The 18,518-nt window shown below is 33.5% G+C and overlaps 1 protein-coding gene across 1 annotated transcript; it reads right to left on the reverse strand.

Moving 5' to 3' along the window:
• Positions 1 to 17,390: 17,390 nt before the first annotated feature.
• On the reverse strand, positions 17,391 to 18,090 carry LOC106614718 (cuticle collagen 144). The gene is made up of 2 exons (XM_014230610.3): positions 17,926 to 18,090; positions 17,391 to 17,799 (listed from the first exon to the last, which is right to left on the reverse strand). Exons 1-2 carry the CDS (start codon positions 17,996 to 17,998, stop codon positions 17,543 to 17,545), a joined length of 330 nt encoding a protein of 109 aa, XP_014086085.1. The 5' UTR covers positions 17,999 to 18,090; the 3' UTR covers positions 17,391 to 17,542.
• Positions 18,091 to 18,518: the final 428 nt, after the last annotated feature.

An 18,518-nucleotide genomic window follows, 5' to 3' on the forward strand; every position in this document is an offset into this window, starting at 1 on the left:
TAAATATTTCAAAATGAGTACTTAGTAATTAGATTTAGCTTGTATTATTTCTAATTTTGAAATTACTAGACATTTGAGATAATTAAATTTAATTCAATAGTCCAAGTCACAAATATAAGTATATATATAATAAAAAGCAATGTCATTTATATGACATTTGCATAGGCTATAAATATTTATCAAACATATTTATTTTTCGATTGCAATTTTTATGCAAATAAAAATAAGATTTCTATAGAAACATGTGTTGACCTACATTTCAACGCCCATACTAACGCACAAATAGCCAACTGTAGGCGCTTTTCAATTGAATATTAATTTTTGATGAGCACACCAACACAACTGCAAGCATATTTGCATACTAGTACTTGTGCCTTGCAAGCGAAGCTGCATGTGATGCATGTATATATGTACGTTTGTATGTGAATGTGTGTGTATTTTGCGCAAATATTTTTTCAGTACTTTAGCGGCTTTTAAAATTGTTGTTTTCAATTAAATAACATGCAATACAATTTTCAACTTACTCCGTACTCGCACTTCATAGCCAAACAGTTTATTTTCGTTGCATTTTATTTGCGAAAACATACATACATGCGTGTATATATGTTACATACATATATACATTCATATAAGTGAACAGCATTTTTTCACTTTTCGCGCGCACATTATTAAATTTGGTACGGTATATATGTAAATATGTATATAGTATACTGCATATAGATACATACTAGGCTGAGTCAAAAAACTAGCCTATCGAATATATGTTTGAACATAAACCTGTATACAAAAACAAAAAAAAAAAAACAGTAAAACACCTTAACTTCGTCGGCACCGAAGCTATCATACCCTTCAAAGGTGCACTTTTTAGAGCATAAAGGCTAAAGCTTAATTTTCATCGATCAGTTTATATGGCAGCCATATGCTATAGTGGTCCGAACTGAACAATGGACCTCCTAAAGGCCTCGGTGCGTCGTCAGATATCCACTCTACCAACCTACCATGCTACATAAAAACTGCAATTTTTTCCCTTTTGATTAAAAATGTTTATATTTAACAAAAAAAAACTGGATCGAGATAAAAATAAAATTAGTAACAAATATCTTTAACAATTTAAATTTCACAAAAAATATAGATATTTAATTGTTAATTCAAATTTTGGAAACACGAAGTGCAAGAGCGCGAAAAACTGTGAACTCAAAAAAATGTTTTAAAAATGTTTCATTATAAACTTGTGATAAAAAATTTTCCCGGAATTTGGAATTAAATTTTTTTCCCATCCAATATTTGGGACTAATAGTTTTTTTTTTAAATATTTTAATCCGGTATTTGGGACTAGAAATATGAAACGTATTTTTAATTAAAATTACAAGATAAAAAAAGTGATTTGAATGTTATTCAATTATTTTTTTAATGCATTACTTGCAAGCCTGATTTGAAATCAAATATTCGCTTGCTACATATTTTGTTTTTTAATCACTTTTCAAGCTTTTTGGCTCACCCTAAAACATGCATATATATATTGTATATTTGCTGGTTTTTTCAACAGTGCGCACTGCTGACATGTTATTATGCTGCTTTTTCTCAAATATATACATATTATTATTTGATATACCACATGTAGGTATGTAGCACACTCTATAAATACGACCATTTTATGCGCTTTTATTGCGTATTTTTTTTTCTTTTATTTTTTGTTGTTCTTATTTTCACTTCTCATGCATGCTATCATAACGGTTGCTATTTTCATGTATTTCTTGTTGGTGTTTTTTTTTATGTTTGCCATTGCTTGTTGCTGCAATTGCGGTTGTCGCTCGCACTTCCGTTTCGTAGTGTTCGCAGCCAGCAGCCGCAATAACACTCATACGACCTGTTGTACAGCCGACGAGTGCTGGTCACTGGTCGAGTGTGTATGAAAACAGCAAAAAATAATAAATAAAAACAAATAACAACAAAAACAGCAAATATGTGTAGGCACTTGTGAGAATTGGCACATATTCTACCATAAATATTTGTGTGTGTGTGTGCAGAGGTAGGGTTGTATGTGTGTGTGTGTGCAGGAGCCCATTTACATATGAATGTGCATTTGTAGTTTGATTTTGAAGTCACCTCTACCTGACTTAATGCACCGAATATGAACCTGTTTATTCATGCAAAATCGGATTAACAACTGATCAAAAAAGATTTCATGGAAAAATAAATAAATAAAGACAGGACACATGATGATGCAGCAGGCTAATAAACGGACATATGTAGGTTAACGCAAGGGCGTACTAATTCAGCACCTGAGTAGTGCTGTCCACCTACACTTAAATTTAATAAGCCACTTAACAACCAGTTTTCATTTTTAGATACAACAAGGAACTTTGAGAGTAGGATGTTAGTATATATACTATAATTGGAACAGAACCGCTAGGTGTTCTTAATAAATCAATTACGGTATACATATACTTTATGTATGTATAGAGGTCTAAATGTAATTTTTGAAGAACTAAAAATGCAATTTTAGAAGAAATAAAGAATACAACATTAGTTTCAACTGCAAAGTAAGAGAAAACTTAAGATTTGAACATGGAATATAGTTGCCAAGTACCCAAAATTAATTAAATATATAAATAGAAACTGCAATTTTACAAAATATGTATAAAAAATGGCGTTAAGCTAAACTCTTCAGAAAGTCTTAAATTTAGACTTATTTTAAATATAGAGTTACCAACTGTTAAAAAAATAAAGTTAACACATATTATGGAAAGTATATGCCAAACAAAAGCGTTAAGAAAATTATTAAATAAAATTAAATGAAAGTATATTTTTGAACAGGGTTGCCACTTATTGAAAAAAGTAAACCCGAAAATCTTACAAAATATGTAGCAAACATAATAAAAGTTTAATAAAACGCTGCAGAAAATATTAAAAAGCCTTATAATAAGACTTATTTTGAATACAGAATTGCAAACCGCAAAAAAATTAAATTAAAAAAAAAATTTCAAAAATATTATGAAAAGTATAGCCAAACTAAGTAGATGGTATAAACTATAGCTTTAACGGAAATTCATTTTTGAACAAAGTTGCCACTTATTGAAAAAAAAGAAAACAGAAAATGTTACATAATATAATATACAAACAAGCATAAGACTTTTCTAAAACGCTGCAAAAAGTGTAGGAAGTCTTCAACTTACACATTTGAATAATAAAGAGTTGCCAACAAAACAAAAGACTTTAGGAGAAATTTTTTAAGAGGCTTTAATGAAAATATATTTTTGAACAGAGTTGCCACTTGTTGAAAATAGAGGAACTAAATATATTACAAAATATGTTTTAAGCATAAGACCTGTAATAAAAGGCTCCGGAAAGTATTAGAAAGTCTGCTATTGAGACATATTTTGAATATAGAGTTGCCAACTATGAAAAAATTATAAAACAATTTATTACGAAAAGTGTATAAATCGAAAGCGCGAAGGAAGGCCTGTCGAGAAGTATTAGAGTAGGCTTTAATTTAAATTTATTTATATTATTTATAGAGTTGCCATTAGAAAATAAATACTCGAAATATAGCAAATATTAGAATAGACATTTTTATATTTTTTATGGAAGTTCTTAAATCATAAAAATTTTATCACCTCTCTTACTTTGCCAGAAACACCTTTGGACTTTGCTGCCACATTGGAAAATATAGAATCCTCGAGGTGTGATAAAAAAATTACGTTTTTAGAAAGTAAAATTTATTCATTCGTCTGCATTAATAATGTCGCCTTCAAAATAGTCTCCATTCAATATAATGCACTTATGCCAAAGCTTCTTCCAATCGTCGAAACATTTCTCAAACTCCCTGTTTGCCATAGCCTTTAAATCTTTTAGCGACATAGAAGAAATGTTGAATGTTGGTATTGTAAGTATCCATGAAGCCTGAAGACTAGACGCTTTGTGCTTCGAGCTCTGGTCTTGTATAAGCTTTTCAAAGAACAATAAAAATATGCCTCCATGCTCTTCCCCAAAACTTTTTTTATTAAGAATACGAAGTACGAGACTGTAATTTGGGAGTAAGGAGCTATAATATCTGAGTTCTTAACAGGAAAGATGAACAACGCTAGATGTTTAATATCTTTAGAAACCAAGAAGTTAATCCTTCTTCTTCTCAAAATCGACCTTACTTAAAAAAAGCGCTTTGTTAACTGTCGGCACTTTTTAACTTTAACTTTTAAACCAATTCTCAGCTTCTTCCTAAAAGTCGTCAAAAGACGAATTTGGATCTTATAAATCGCAACTCACACAAATTGAACATTAGAGGGTTAATTATCAAAACACAATTTTATTAAAGTCATAAATTATTTTTACCATATATTGTATAGGCTTTTCGGCTCCGATGTGACCAAAACCTATTTCGTCCTGAAATTAAATATGTAGTAAATTATAATATTTAGGTATATTGAAGGGGTTATATCCCCTTGTGAATTTCAAACAATATTATATTTATATATATATATATATTATCGAATCTAAGTATTTTTGAGAATATTCTCCGAAAAGTTAAAGTTTATCCGGCAAATAGTTTCGGAGATATTAGTGTATCGGCTCCCAAAAATGTCAACGTATTTTTCTCGAAACGCTATTTTCAGAGTCGGTGAGGAAAATTTTTCGCAAACGAGACCGATCGACTTGAAATTTTCACAAGACCTTACTAGATATATTTGTTGGTTACTAATCGAAGGAATAAGATTTTTGATAATAATTTCAATTTTTTAGCCACTCTAAAATATAGAATTTTCAAAACAAAAAAAAAAAATATTTTGTTCGGGCGGCTTCTTGTAGAGTATTTCGATCATTACCTATATCGATCTGAAATTTCGCACATATCATTTTCTCTCCAAGAAGGTGCGCAATTTTCGGAACCGCCAATATTGGACCACTATATAGCATATAGCTGCCATTAAACTGAACGATCGGAATCAAGTCCTTGTACGGAAAACTTAATTATCTAATTTGATATCTTCCAGAAATTTGGCATGGGTTATTGTCAAAAGCAATGTTGCAATCTCCGACGAAACTCGGCTTACTATAGCATATAGCTGTCATAAAAACTGGCCGATCAAAATCAAGTTATTTTAAGGAATATGTTGTATTTGTAAAGCGTTTTATAGCTTCGATCCAACCGAAGTTAACGTTTTCTCTTGTTTTTTTATTTTTATTTTTGGTTTTTAGATAATTTTAAGCAGAAATATCTCCCACCCGACATTTTTTTTGTAAAAGAATCAAAAATGTTTCAAAATAAATCGCCGATTATTTAAAAAAAAAACACGTTAAACTCTGTGAAAATGCTTTTATTTTGATTTCTGGGCAGTTTTATTTTGATTATGTCAGGTGTGCGAGCCAAGTAACTCAATGCTAAGTTTAATATATATACACAAAACATATATTTACACATTTATGTACATATATACGACCATATTATTGCATTTTTCACTCTTTGTCTAAGTTGGCGAACGAAACTCTTAAAAGAAACCGCTTTAAATCGATGATCTTAACACTTGTGTTTAAACTTTGTGGCAAACTTTTTAAGTAGAAATCTTCCAATGCCAACTAAGCAATAAAATAAATAAAACACTGATAATGTTAGCACTTGATGTGTCAAATATTTTTTATGGTTTTAGGGTAAACTTTTCTTCAACACACAGATGCACACACACCACACACAAACATATTGTTCAACGTCTACTTTAAGTTTGTTCGTTCTTTGGTTAAGAGGTTCTTTTGTTTTATATCGAAACAAAATATTCTAAACTACAAACAGACATCTAAAATAATGCTATAGCGGAAAGTTTAAATGTGGTCTATGAAATAAGGAGAATAGATAAACTTTGCCAAACACAATTCTTATTTTTTTATTAGTTAAATAAACTGCAGCCACTAAAATGGTATAAAAAATTATAAACAAACTTTTTTACGCCTCATGTGCGCATAGTGTGAAGGTCAGGCTCTTCGAGAAAAAATTATTTTATATTATATTATAGTAAGTGATGTTGAAAACGAGACGGTATTCCGTTGCCCTCTTGCGTTCTAGCGCTGGATCTATGGACCACGCGTGAGCTGGACAAGCGCTCTGCACCAAACAGAACTTGTGTAGCAGTACTTGATCTTAGCAAAATATATCTCAATGCAATTGTAAGTGTTCAGGCTAAATATTTTGTCGGACGGTTTTTGCCTAATTTGTATGGAGAAAGGTTAAGTGGAATCATCTAAGCACTTTCTTCTCTACTGCTCGGCTTTAGAAAGAATGAAATTGAAGTATCTTATAGACATACCTTCGGCGTCCTTAGTAAAGTCGCTGGGATTGATATAAACGGCCTTAACATTATTGTGGTAAGCTCAAAGGGCTTTGTCCCAGTGAGATCCAATTACGATTTAGCTCTGTCCGTCTGCATATGCGCGATCTAGCCCCTCAGGTTTTGAGATATCGATCTGAAATTTCGCATCCTTTTCTTACCAAGAAGCGTATTTGTCGGAATCGCTGCTGTTGGATCACTATAGAATATATCCGCCATACAAACTGACCGATCAAAATCAAAAGATCTTTATATACCCTTTTATGCTATAGGAAATGCACCTAAGTAGTGTATTATAGGTTCGGTGAAGCCGAAGTTAATGGTTTTTCCTGTTTTAACTTCACTTCCGAGAAAATAAAAAATCACTATTAGCCAGTTTTAAACTGACGAAACTCCTTGTTGAAGGTGGTTTTGGATTCCTTTTTGATGCATCTAAAATCTTTTCATCTTGCCCTACTGAATCAAGCTTAACTATTTTCAGAATTTAACCATTGCTCTACTTAAACTAATCTTTTTCGCAAATAAAAATAAATAATTTCTTCTCTTTTTTGATGTACTAAAAATATAGGGCACTTTGTGAAACCACAAACACTTTTACAATTCCAGAATGTATGTCTCATGATGTAATGCAACAATTTGCTGCAATTTCTTTTAACAGAGATAAATTTTATTTAATTCAAAAAAAAATATTGAAATCGACCGAAACCATCAAAGATACACGTTGTACAATAGTCAGTCAAATACTTGGACGAAAGCAACCAAACAATTTCATGAATCGATTTGCTACCGCACATTTCTAGGAAGAGCTTTAACAAAAAGTAAAAATTGTATAAATAAAAATGTCTGAATTCCTTAGATTTAAAACATTTCATTCATTTCCGTTTTCGTTTGTCAGTTTGTCAATGGCCTGTTGCTGCTGCCATCGTCAGAGCGCCAGTACTCGATTTCCCATTTGAAATATATTTTTGATTTTCATTGCAAATATTTCGTTTGTCGAAAAATGCTTTTTGGGAGTTGAATAAATACAAAAAGCAAGATAATGTTTGGAAAAAAAGTAAAAATTTCTTCTGGTTTAGAAATTCACAAATGAAAAATGCATACAGTCTCACACTTACGTATGTATATAATGGCATACATACATGTTGTCCAACAAATACAACTAAATTGTTCACACACATGTACACTTACATATGCACACGTAGCCGCACTGTATGCATTGCTCCATCAAATGTGCTCTATATATATATCCACAATCTATATATGTACTGAGATGCCGTTATGTCGTCAGCAATACTTCGCAAAATTCATCGAATATATTTGAAAAATTGCAAATATAAGGCAGTTGTTAAATTGGTTTAAGTAGCTGTTAAGAATTGGCAAAAAGTGGCTCATGAATTGGCTATTTGAGCAAAAATAAAACTACAAAATCTACAATTTTAGCTCAGTAGACTTTTAATTTTCGGAAAGTTTCAAAAATTAAAAAACTACTTTGAACTTATTTGTGGTTTTTGCGCACATATAATGAATCTAGTTAAAAAAAAGTTCCTTATTTTTGTATTATTTGAAAGTTTTTTTTGGTCTAGTTAGAATTCTTTGATCTAGGTTAAATTTTCACCAATTTGTGCGATAAGTTGTTACCATTTTGAAAGTAATTTCATAATGCCACTCTTATAGGTAACCCCTGTCTCCATTGGCAAAACAAAAAACTGGTACATTAAATTTTCACAAGCTTCGCTTGAGGCGAATATTTCGCCAGAAAAATTATTCACTATAGGCGGAACCGGTTGTAATCATATGATGCCAGGTCTGGAATATTAGAGGAATACATAAGAGTCTCTCAACCAAGCTCAAGAAAAGTAATCCGAATTAAGAGTTTGGCCGTAGAGAAGCAGCTTATATTAGATGATTACTGTCGATCCCACACAAAACACATAGCAAAACCGTCGTCATCCTAGCTTGACCGCGATTCGACCACGACTCTTTCCGCATGACGTTGACGTAGGTGCCATTTGGCCGAAGAGGTTTTTTCTCTATAATACGTCTGGCAACCATACATCGAGCTTCTGTGAAATATGTCGTATCTCTTTGAAGATGAGTTTGACATGTGCTCAAACAAAAACAAAACTATCTAAAAGTTTTTATAGCACGAAATTCGTTTAACGCCATTCAGCAAAACTTGGTCGCACTCAAAAAATGTATGAAAACGACACCTTGACCAGATTTTTCGTATCTCGTAATGGTCTAAAAAAGGATAGATTGAGACGTATTGTAAACTAAAACTTCTTACTACAATGTGTCAAATAGAACCAGAATCTTAACCACGAATAATTCTTACATTGGATGCAGTTAAGTTAAAGTTAAATATAAGATATGTCCCTCTACGGACTAGATTAAAAATTTGTCTTTATCACTTTTAAATGAAAATTCATATCTCACCACCTACTCGACCAATTTTGAGCATTAGGTTGGGTTTGGTTAAGTGTTCGATCCTAAAAGGAACCTCACTTGTACAACTTATAACGTCAGTCTGTTGTGGTACCAAGCGCATCTATAAAGTTGATGATAAATACCCTTATAAATCGATAAAGCATTTTGACCCAACGAAAAATTTGTTGACGCAGCTGATGCCAATTCCGGCTATGTTTCTTGGTTCACTAAAAGTATAACTGCCGAGATGTGGATATGACTGCCGAGGAGAAAGTGCTGGATGTTTCCACCTCACCTTCTCTTGAGCAACTTTGACACTTTTTGTCCACTTAGAAACCCTTCGAGATGTCCCTGTTAAGCTTTCGGTATGCCTTTGCACTACCCCACTCCGCTACGACCGTTCTATCGCAAAGAAGACTACATATGAGGGGCTTGAAGTTCAATTTCAATTCGAGGTCTTTAATCACCGTCTTCGGCTGTACATTGTTGAGGACCCCCTCAACTCCGTATAACTTTAGCAACCGAATATAGCGGCATGAGCAAAGTTGCTAAAGACAAATAATTTCAGCGCTTGCCGAGCTCACGGGTGGTCCATAGATTCAGCGCTAGAGCGCAAAAGATGTATTCACTCGTTTCAAATCTTATGAAATTACGGTAAGGGGCTCTTTCAGGAAAGCTCATTAATTTTGCAGTTTCCGGCCAATCCTCGGTGACCAGGCATCTAAAGAAGTAAGATAACAATGCCAGATGCAATTAATAAATAGGTCGAACCTTCCTTGACTAGGCTTAACCGCACTATCAGAGATCTCAAGGACAGTATTGATTTTGGATTAATGCAAACCTGTTTGGAGCCTTGATGGCCGCAACCTCTGCTTGAAAGAACCTGCAATGGTATGGTAGCTGAAACTAGACTTTATGCTGAGCACCCGACAGAGGACTCTTTCTAAGTTTAGATAAGCGGGTAAAAAATCTCAATGCACTTTTTCACCAGCGGAATCGGTCTGCCCACATATCCCGCCCAGGTACGTTCGAAAAGCAGGAACCACAAAGAGAAAATTCCACGATGTAGTGGTCCATATTGTTAGTGATGCAATCGAAAGAGAGGATTTTTAAAATATCTCTGCTTGGGACCCCTCATACAGCCCCCAGCCTTCACCGCATGTACATATGGTATGAAAAAAATCTCATTTTCCATAAACGTCCCAAACCGTCAATTGACGTTAGACTTTCCAGTTTTGGATCATCACTAATTACTTTGGGGTTATATGGTAGAGGCTATCAGCTGGTACTTACTCTTGAAGTCGCACGTTGCAATACTTGACCAAGAGAAACCGGTGGAATGCGAAGCATGCACGGAAAATAATTAAGCGTAAGGACCCTTATGAATGCCCAGCCTGTAACCAATTGAAACGGGATATATTCCACGACTACCAATGTTTCAACTCAAAAGAAATTGGGCAACTAAGAAGGAAAAACTTAGGAGTTTCAACCAATCCAGCGAGTTATTAAAGGTGGTTGAGTTGGGATTCACTTAGTATCATAATGAGCCGTAGATACTTGCGGGTATGCTTTCTTTCGCTCTCTTCTTTCAACCAACCATGCAACCAAGGTATAATATTTACGAATCATTAAGAATATTTTGGGAAATATAAGAACTCTTAAGTGAATAAAAATATATATTTAAGTCAAGCTTTCTTAAGGGGTTAGAGGTAGTCAGAATTTTCAAAAAATCAATTTCAAGTTGATCCGATAATTACTTTTTGAGTTATTCGACAAATAACAAAGAGCGCTCGGGAGCAGGTAGCTAGCGTTTAAATGCGTTTTTCTCAAAAATATGTTTTTTGAACTGGTGAAACTGTAACTCGAAAACCGCTCAGTAGATTTTAATAAAATTTATACAGCTTTTAGAATACATAATAAACTCGGGCCTAATTGAAGGATTTTTTTTTTAATTTCGATTGTTGATTTTTTCCCAAAAATCTAGAAAAAAATTTCCTGAGGCCGTCATTTTGTTAATTTTTGAAAAATAAAAAAAGAGCTTCGATCTGGCCCAGGATTATTAATTTATAAAACTATTTTTTTTTATCCGATTGATTTTAAATAAATCTCCAAGGTCTTATGATTGTCACCGCAAGGACCTTTTTTCGGAACTGACTAACATGATTTAATGCAAAAAAAAATTACTTAAAATTCTCATTTTTTGTGCCTCTGACTACCCCTAACCCCTTAAAGGAATATGAGGATAAGTACTTGGGTTGGGGTTAATGAAAACGCCACAATAAAAATTCCACTTTTTTAGAATACCTGTTTACAACTTTATTACTCATCAGTCTACAGTAGTATTTTGTTAAGTCTCAAAGCTTTAATCGAAAAAAAAGTAGAAAATAAATAAATAAAATGTATGATACATATAAACCTACAATAAACGATGGATATGAGTATATACTCACAAACACACACATATACAATTTGTGGGGCACAAACCGCGCGGCCGCAACGACCACAAAACATATCTACTTTTTGAAGTGAGAAATTGTCATTCGACGTAACGGCAGTAAATGGCTGAAGAGAAAGATAAATAAACAAGCAAATAAAATAAACAGCTGCACACTAGCGAACTGACTAACTGAGAATTGAAATTCGCAGGGCCGACAATAAGAGCGCTGTGCACAAATTGGAAATAGTATGTCTGTGCATTGCCAATCATTTTGTGGAACGCCTAAAACAATAAACACCAACCGGCTGGGTCATGTCAAATATTGAATCCTGCACACCTTACTTTACACACACACACACACACATATGCATTTTACATTTTCATTTCACTTTCGCTTTCACCATTTCCATTTCCATTGCGAGCCTTGTGTGCAGCCATTTCAATGCAGTGAATGTAGTCCTCTCAAAAGCATTGAATTTGGTGTTGCACAAATTCTATGAACGATATTTTTTTTAAAAGTATGTCAATAATTTTTTTAAGCCACGCATTTTTTAACTTCTTAAAAATATATTTTTTTTTTTATTTTATACACATTTTTTAGTGAACTAAAATATGGATAAGTTTTTTTAGTTGCATTCAACACTTATTCAGTGCAGCGTTGAAGGGTCAGTTGTTGAAACTTGCGAAAAAATATAAATGAATATTTATATACAAGTACATATGTATATGTATATGTATATATGCCCATAAATGTACATAACAAAATAGTAAAAGCAATAAATCAACTCCGCACTATTTTAGGGCATGCAACACAAGCAGCAACCACATATATAAATAAAATAAAAATTCTATGGTGTGTAAGGAGGATTTTGAATATACACCTATGTAGATTAACATGACTCTGCTCCTCTCTGGACCACAGTATATGCGAATAAAACTGCTAAAACAAGAGCGCATTTCAGACGAGTTGTGTTCTAATTTCAAAGCCAGTTCGGCTAAAACATTGCTGTTAGACCACAAATTGACAATGAGCAAATAAAAACATTATTATCGACTGCACCGCAGCTATAATACCCTTCACAGGTACATTTCTAATTGCAAAAAAGTGTATAATAAGATCATTATTTCATTTTAATCGATCTGTTTGTAGGACAGCTATATGCTATAGTGGCCTGTTTGCTCAGAGCTTATAGTGCTGCCTTCGACAATAATCTGTGCCAAATTTTGTGAGAATATCTTGTCAAATAAAAAAGATTTCCATATCAGAACTTGATTTGGATGTCCACTATATCCTATCGTGGTCCGATATTGGTAGTTCCGGCTAATGAGCAGCTTGAAAGATTTCAAGTCAATATCTCAAAAACTGAGGACTAGCTCGCATATATACAGACAGACATGGCTAAATCAACTCAGCTCATCATGCTGATTATTTATATACTAACATAAGTTCTGTTGCATATTCAGGCCTTCATAAAAATGAAACTATAATACATTTTTTTCTGAATGTTAATTTTATTTAATAATACCTTTATTAAAAGAGCGATTTACATATTTTTATTCGAAATGGTCACCTTTTGCTTGTACACAAGTACTTAAACGATTCGGCCATTGATCAATAGTAGCATGCACAATTTCGGTTGGTATTGAGGAGCTGCTCGAATTAAAGAATTATTTAAAGACTCTCCAAAATTGCTGGCCAGAGTTTGACTGGCCTTCATCTCCAACTCTGACCACAAATTGTAGTCCAATGGATTCAAATCTGTACATCCAGACGGCCAATCATCGGCAGCTATGAAACAACCAGGAATATTACTTTTAAGCCACTGCTGGGTGGTTTTTACCTTTGTGACGGCTTCTAAACTGCTGGTACACTTTTGCTCCAGTTGTAACACTTTTTTCACATAAGTGAAAAGGTGTAACACCTTTACAGGAGACTCGACACCAAATCATTTGGATGTTTTGCCTCTTAAAGAAGTTTTTAATTTTTTAAGATTTTGTTAGTGAAAATATTTTCATATGCAAAAAGAATACTTGTATGGCCGTTAACCGCGAGCATCTGCAGAGCGCAATTTGCTTCAAGCACGTTGTCAAATGATGATTAGTTGACCGACGGTAAGCTTTCATGTGGAGATCATCTCGTATAAGTCCTGGCATTAAGCTGGTCGACATATCCACTCTCCTTGACATAACTTTCGGTTTTCTAATGGTAATATAATTGCACTGCCTAATATAACTAACGGCAGTTTTTTCTGCGAATTTATTCTCGTTGTATGCATTGTAAACTTTGTAACAGAATTTATGGCAAGACTAAGTATATACTTTGTAGAGCCTCTGACGTTTCCTTCTAGGTGTTACGAACAAACTTAAACCTATCGATTTATGAAAAATCGTTACTTCCTTCGCTTTGGTAAATAGATAAACCGTTCAACTGGCAGTAAATACATTAAAATATTTTAACCCCCTTTTTGGTTCATCGATTCCACTTGGCCTTTAAAGTTATTTGTATGTCAGTACCATATATCAGCTGTCAAAGTAATCAGGGGTTTGACATTTGTGTACACTACACTTTGACAAATGAGCACGAAACTAATTACATGGGAAGCCTTTAATTTCAATCAATTATATTTTTGAATAACTTGTGATTACTCCGGCAAACTTACAACCATATTCTTTCCATCAAATTAACTTAGCAGAGAGTTGCTGTAATCTTTTATTTTGGTTTTCTATAAATTACTATAACTGATTTTAAGTCTTATATTTTGAAAAAAAAATAAATTTGTATTTTTATTTATCGTTTTAACGATTCTCAATAGTAAAGCAAGGTAAAACTTGGTCGCATTGAACATAGCGGTTATACCACTTTAATGAGGTATTCGTATACTCTTTTGTAAGAATTCAGCTCGATAATTTTGCCGTCGCTTTTCTCTGTAATTTTTTTTGACAAGAGAGCAGAAATGAGCAGAGAAATGGCGAATCGAAGACAGGTACTCACATTATGAGTACAAATTCTTACAGATCGAATTATGTGAAGGAATAAAACGTCAATTGGTCACCTAACTTAAGCGATTTAGCTCCATTGGACTATATTTTTTTTGTTGAAATACGTCAATTGAATGGCCTATAGCAATAAACTCTTCGATGTTTTTTTAGCGATAAAACCTCTTTTTGACGGCATGACTAATAACAAAAAATTTCCCTAGAACAAAATATCATATATAATTACAACCTATGTACATATTTTATTACGTTAAGTAAGCTTCTGAATTCCAGTATAAAGTCATTTTTGGTTTGTATTGTTATTGTAGCAGTACAATTGATGCTGATTGTTCCACTAATCCAAACAAGGTTATTACGCCCTCGCTGAACCAAACCACTCTTAGTGACTCAAACTATAGGCATCTTAACAAAATGAATAAGTCATATGTGATATACAGTTTTCGACACAGAAACCAATTTAAAGCAGTTTGATTTAATCACAAACCATAATTTGAAATCTGTTTTGCGATGTCTATCTAGAGGAACATAATGAAAAGTTACAATTGAACTTACATAGGATATAATTAGTAGGGAAAACTGTAGAACTGAGATAGTTCTAGAAGAGTTTCAACTCGTCTTCAGAGATGGTTATATCCACTTGCAAGTCAGAAAAACGCGTTATTTTTTTTTCTTTTTTTTTGTGAATGTTTTTTGAAATTTAATTAATAAATAAAATAATGTTTATTCAGAGAATTTAAAGTACTTATTTAATTGGATTCATTTCATGAAATTTTGGATTCTTCTGGTGCACCTCCGAAAAAAGGTGTACGCCTGTTTGGAAGAATTTTATGTTTAAAATTATGTCTAATCCAAAAACCAAAATAAAAATTATTATTACTATAGATGAATGCATGTAATGATCAAAGGACTAATCTAAATTTTGATTTTTGACAAAATGGCGGCTACCCAGAAAAAAAGTTATTTTTTTTGTAAAAGATTTACTCTTCAGAGTGGCTTAAAAAATCAAAATTTTTATAAAAAATCGTATTACCACCATCATTACCTGACAAATATATCAAAAAAGCTAGTGCAAAAATTTCAAGCCAATTAGTCTAGCCGTTTCAAAGACATTTTTCTTACCGACTCTGATAACAGTGCTACGAGAAAAACGCGTTAAAAATTTTTAGAGCTAATTAAACTAAATTAAAAAATTCTTACGAATACGCTCATATCTTCAAAGTTATTTACCGCATCATTTTTGAAATTTTCGGAAATTTTCTTCCAATCTACATGGACATTCGATTTATAAGCGAAAAAATTTCGATTTTTTGAAATTCACAAGTGGATATCCCTTAATGAAATTAAAATTCGAAGTTCTTAATAAACACCAAAGGAGGCACTGAGAAAGGAAACACTACTACTTTTTTTATAATATTCAGTAATTTAAAAGCTTAAAAGTGAAACCCGCTACATTCATTCAATTAAATTAAATTAAAACGCTTGCGGTTGTTCAGCAGACGAAATCAAAGCAAATGCAATAAAAATTAATATTAATATGTAAATCAGAACTCAAACAACGGGTTTTGAATGAATGAGTATATTGGCCCACAGCACGTGTGTCTCACACATCCCACTCAACGCAAGCGACGGCGTTGTGGAAGACAAAACAAAAATGCAATAACTTGGAACTGCTAATTTAAAAACCAGTTTAAATGATTGTCAAAACAAATGTATATATGCGGAGTGTTTATGTATATGCTACAGTAGTGGCGCCAACTAAGGCATCAAATATATTTTCGATACTCAAAGTTAAGTAAATAATAAATCGTAACCCTGATGCGGAGAAATAACTTGAAAATAATCGGTCTCTTGAAAACCAAAAATGTAATTATTCTGACTGTAAACTTTAAAAAGAGGCTTCAAAACCTCATTAAGATCCCAACGCTAAACTTTAACTCTAACGATGAACACGTTAGTAGAGTCTACCTAACAGGCTACATAACTCGTATTATATTCGGCCAATGACACTCATCTCGAAATAAATAAACCAAACTTCACTCTCTCATTGGCATTCCTCTTTCTTTTTATGATTTTTGGTTCTATGACACATAGGAAAAATATTGGAGAAGCTTTATTGAGACTATATAGACATATTAGGATATCATCAATCTACGTCTCAATTTTCTAAATATTCAGTAGAGGGAAAAGTTTTGGCCTATTGTTTTCTTAAATGTATATTTTCAGAAAAATGTTGCACAGCATTAAAAACTTAGTCTTAACCAAAATTTCCAAAGAATATGCTTTCTAAACAAGTGCATATTCATTTAAACAGGTTGCTCAATATGATCGACAAAGCAATATGTGTTTAGCGAGTGTCGGTCGGTTGGCAAAAAATAGCCAGATTGGTCCACGGTGAAGGCTATAGAGGCATTATAAACCGGTTTTTATTGTGAGAAAAGAAATACATGGACTCAGACGAGCTTTGAATTCTTTTTAGGACATATCATGCTAATGGAGTACAAACCTTTAAAAAGAATATCGAGTGATGGATTTGTAAAATAGAATCATAACTAATTATACCGTGAAGAAGAAGGAAACGTCGGAGACAATATAAAGTAGATACATATTATCTACGTGACGAGCTGAGTGCAATGTGCGTCTGTCCCGAACTAGTCGCCCATTTTTTGATATATCGATCTGAAATGTTGCCCACATTCTTTTCTCCCAAAAAAGCTGCTTATTTGTCGGAACCAAAGATGTCAGTCTACAATAGGATATGGTTGTAATACAAACTTATGGATCAAAGTCAAGTCTTTGTATGGAAAATTTTTTTATTTGACAAGGTAACTTCACGAAATTCGGGTTAGATTATTGCTCAATGCAATGCTACAATTCCCGAACAATTTGCTCATATCGAAGAACTATAGCATATAGCTGCCATACAAACTGACCGATTAAAATTGAGATGAAGAACTTTTTATACGTTTTTATGCTATAAAAGATGCACCTGTGAAGGGCAGTCGATGCTAACTGTTGTTCTGATTGATTTTTGTAAATATTTCAGCTAGAGTAATATATGAGCCACCCTGTAGATTTTCTACAACTTCGGTCGTAGGTAGCAACCGGTAATACAATAAATGCGACGCTAATCAATGTGCTGTATTGATCTGATGGAATGCGAAGAAGGCACAACAAATAAAATACAAATAATAAAAAGCGAAAATCAAGAAATATTCTTTTACATTTCAACTTTTATTTAAAGACGTAATTTACAAAATAAAATTGTGACTGCAAAGTTCACTGAAATACTTTTTATAAAGCTTAAATCAAGCATTCGACACAGTTATGCAAGGATATCACTAATAATTAGACATTTAAAATTACTTTAGGCATATTTCAACAGAAACGTGAATGGCATCAGAGCCAACAGCCATTGGAGCTGTGCAAATCCAGCCGAACTGCTCATATGATTTTGGTGGCCATAATAGCCGTCAGCAGGTGCACCAGGCGCGCCGGGTGCGCCATCATAACCGCCACTACTGCCACCGGGTGCGCCAGGAGCACCTGGTGCGCCGCCACCATTGCCACCGCCGGGAGCACCGGGTGCACCCGAGCCGCCACCCCAACCGCCGTTGCCTTGAGCTACAAAAATAAAGTTGAATTTTAATTTATCGTTATAATTCTGGACACATAGTAACTCAATGCAAAACAAAAAAACAAGCGCTCATGCGCATTTTGTTTAATCACTTAAGTATGTACTGTATGTACCTGCGCAAAGTAGAACGCAATTCAGTGCGAGCAGCAGCGCGACTGCATATCGGAGCTTCAAGATTGACTGCATCTTTACACGAACGTTGACGAAAGTAAACTGAGCAAAGCTGACTTGTAGTAAGCAGCTTTTAGCTGAGATTTTACAAACATTTGCTGTGTGTATATGAATCATTATTTGCGTTGCAACCGATACGGTGGTGAGTCGCTTCCTGACGTATTCTGCTTTGTTGTGTCATTTCGCAAAGTTCATTGCGACGATATTTAATTGTAATTAAATGTTGAAATTGTATTTTTGAATGAGAGTGGTTTGATAAGTCTGACTAATTTTGTGGCTTTTACGGAAGGCGGACGGATCATCGATTTGGTCGCTATAGAAGGGCTAGATTTGAATCGATAAGTATTGTAGCTAGATCTAACGTTCAAAAGAGACATGTATAGACAACTTTTGGACAAAAGTTAACTTCGGTTACACTTTAAGCTTGAATACCCTTCATAAATACATAAGATTCCTTAAAAGAACTTGGTAGCGATCGGTTAGTTTGTATGGCAGCTATATGCTATAGTGATCCAATCTGAACAATTTCTTCGGA

The sequence above is a fragment of the Bactrocera oleae genome, chromosome 3 (genome assembly GCF_042242935.1).
Source record: "Bactrocera oleae isolate idBacOlea1 chromosome 3, idBacOlea1, whole genome shotgun sequence".
NCBI lineage: Eukaryota > Metazoa > Arthropoda > Insecta > Diptera > Tephritidae > Bactrocera > Bactrocera oleae.

Coding starts and splice junctions, on each gene's coding strand:
- LOC106614718 (XM_014230610.3), bottom strand. CDS start 17,998: ATGCAGTCAATCTTGAAGCTCCGATATGCAGTCGCGCTGCTGCTCGCA. Junction 17,800..17,925: donor TTGCGTTCTACTTTGCGCAG/GTACATACAGTA, acceptor TTATTTTTGTAG/CTCAAGGCAACGGCGGTTGG.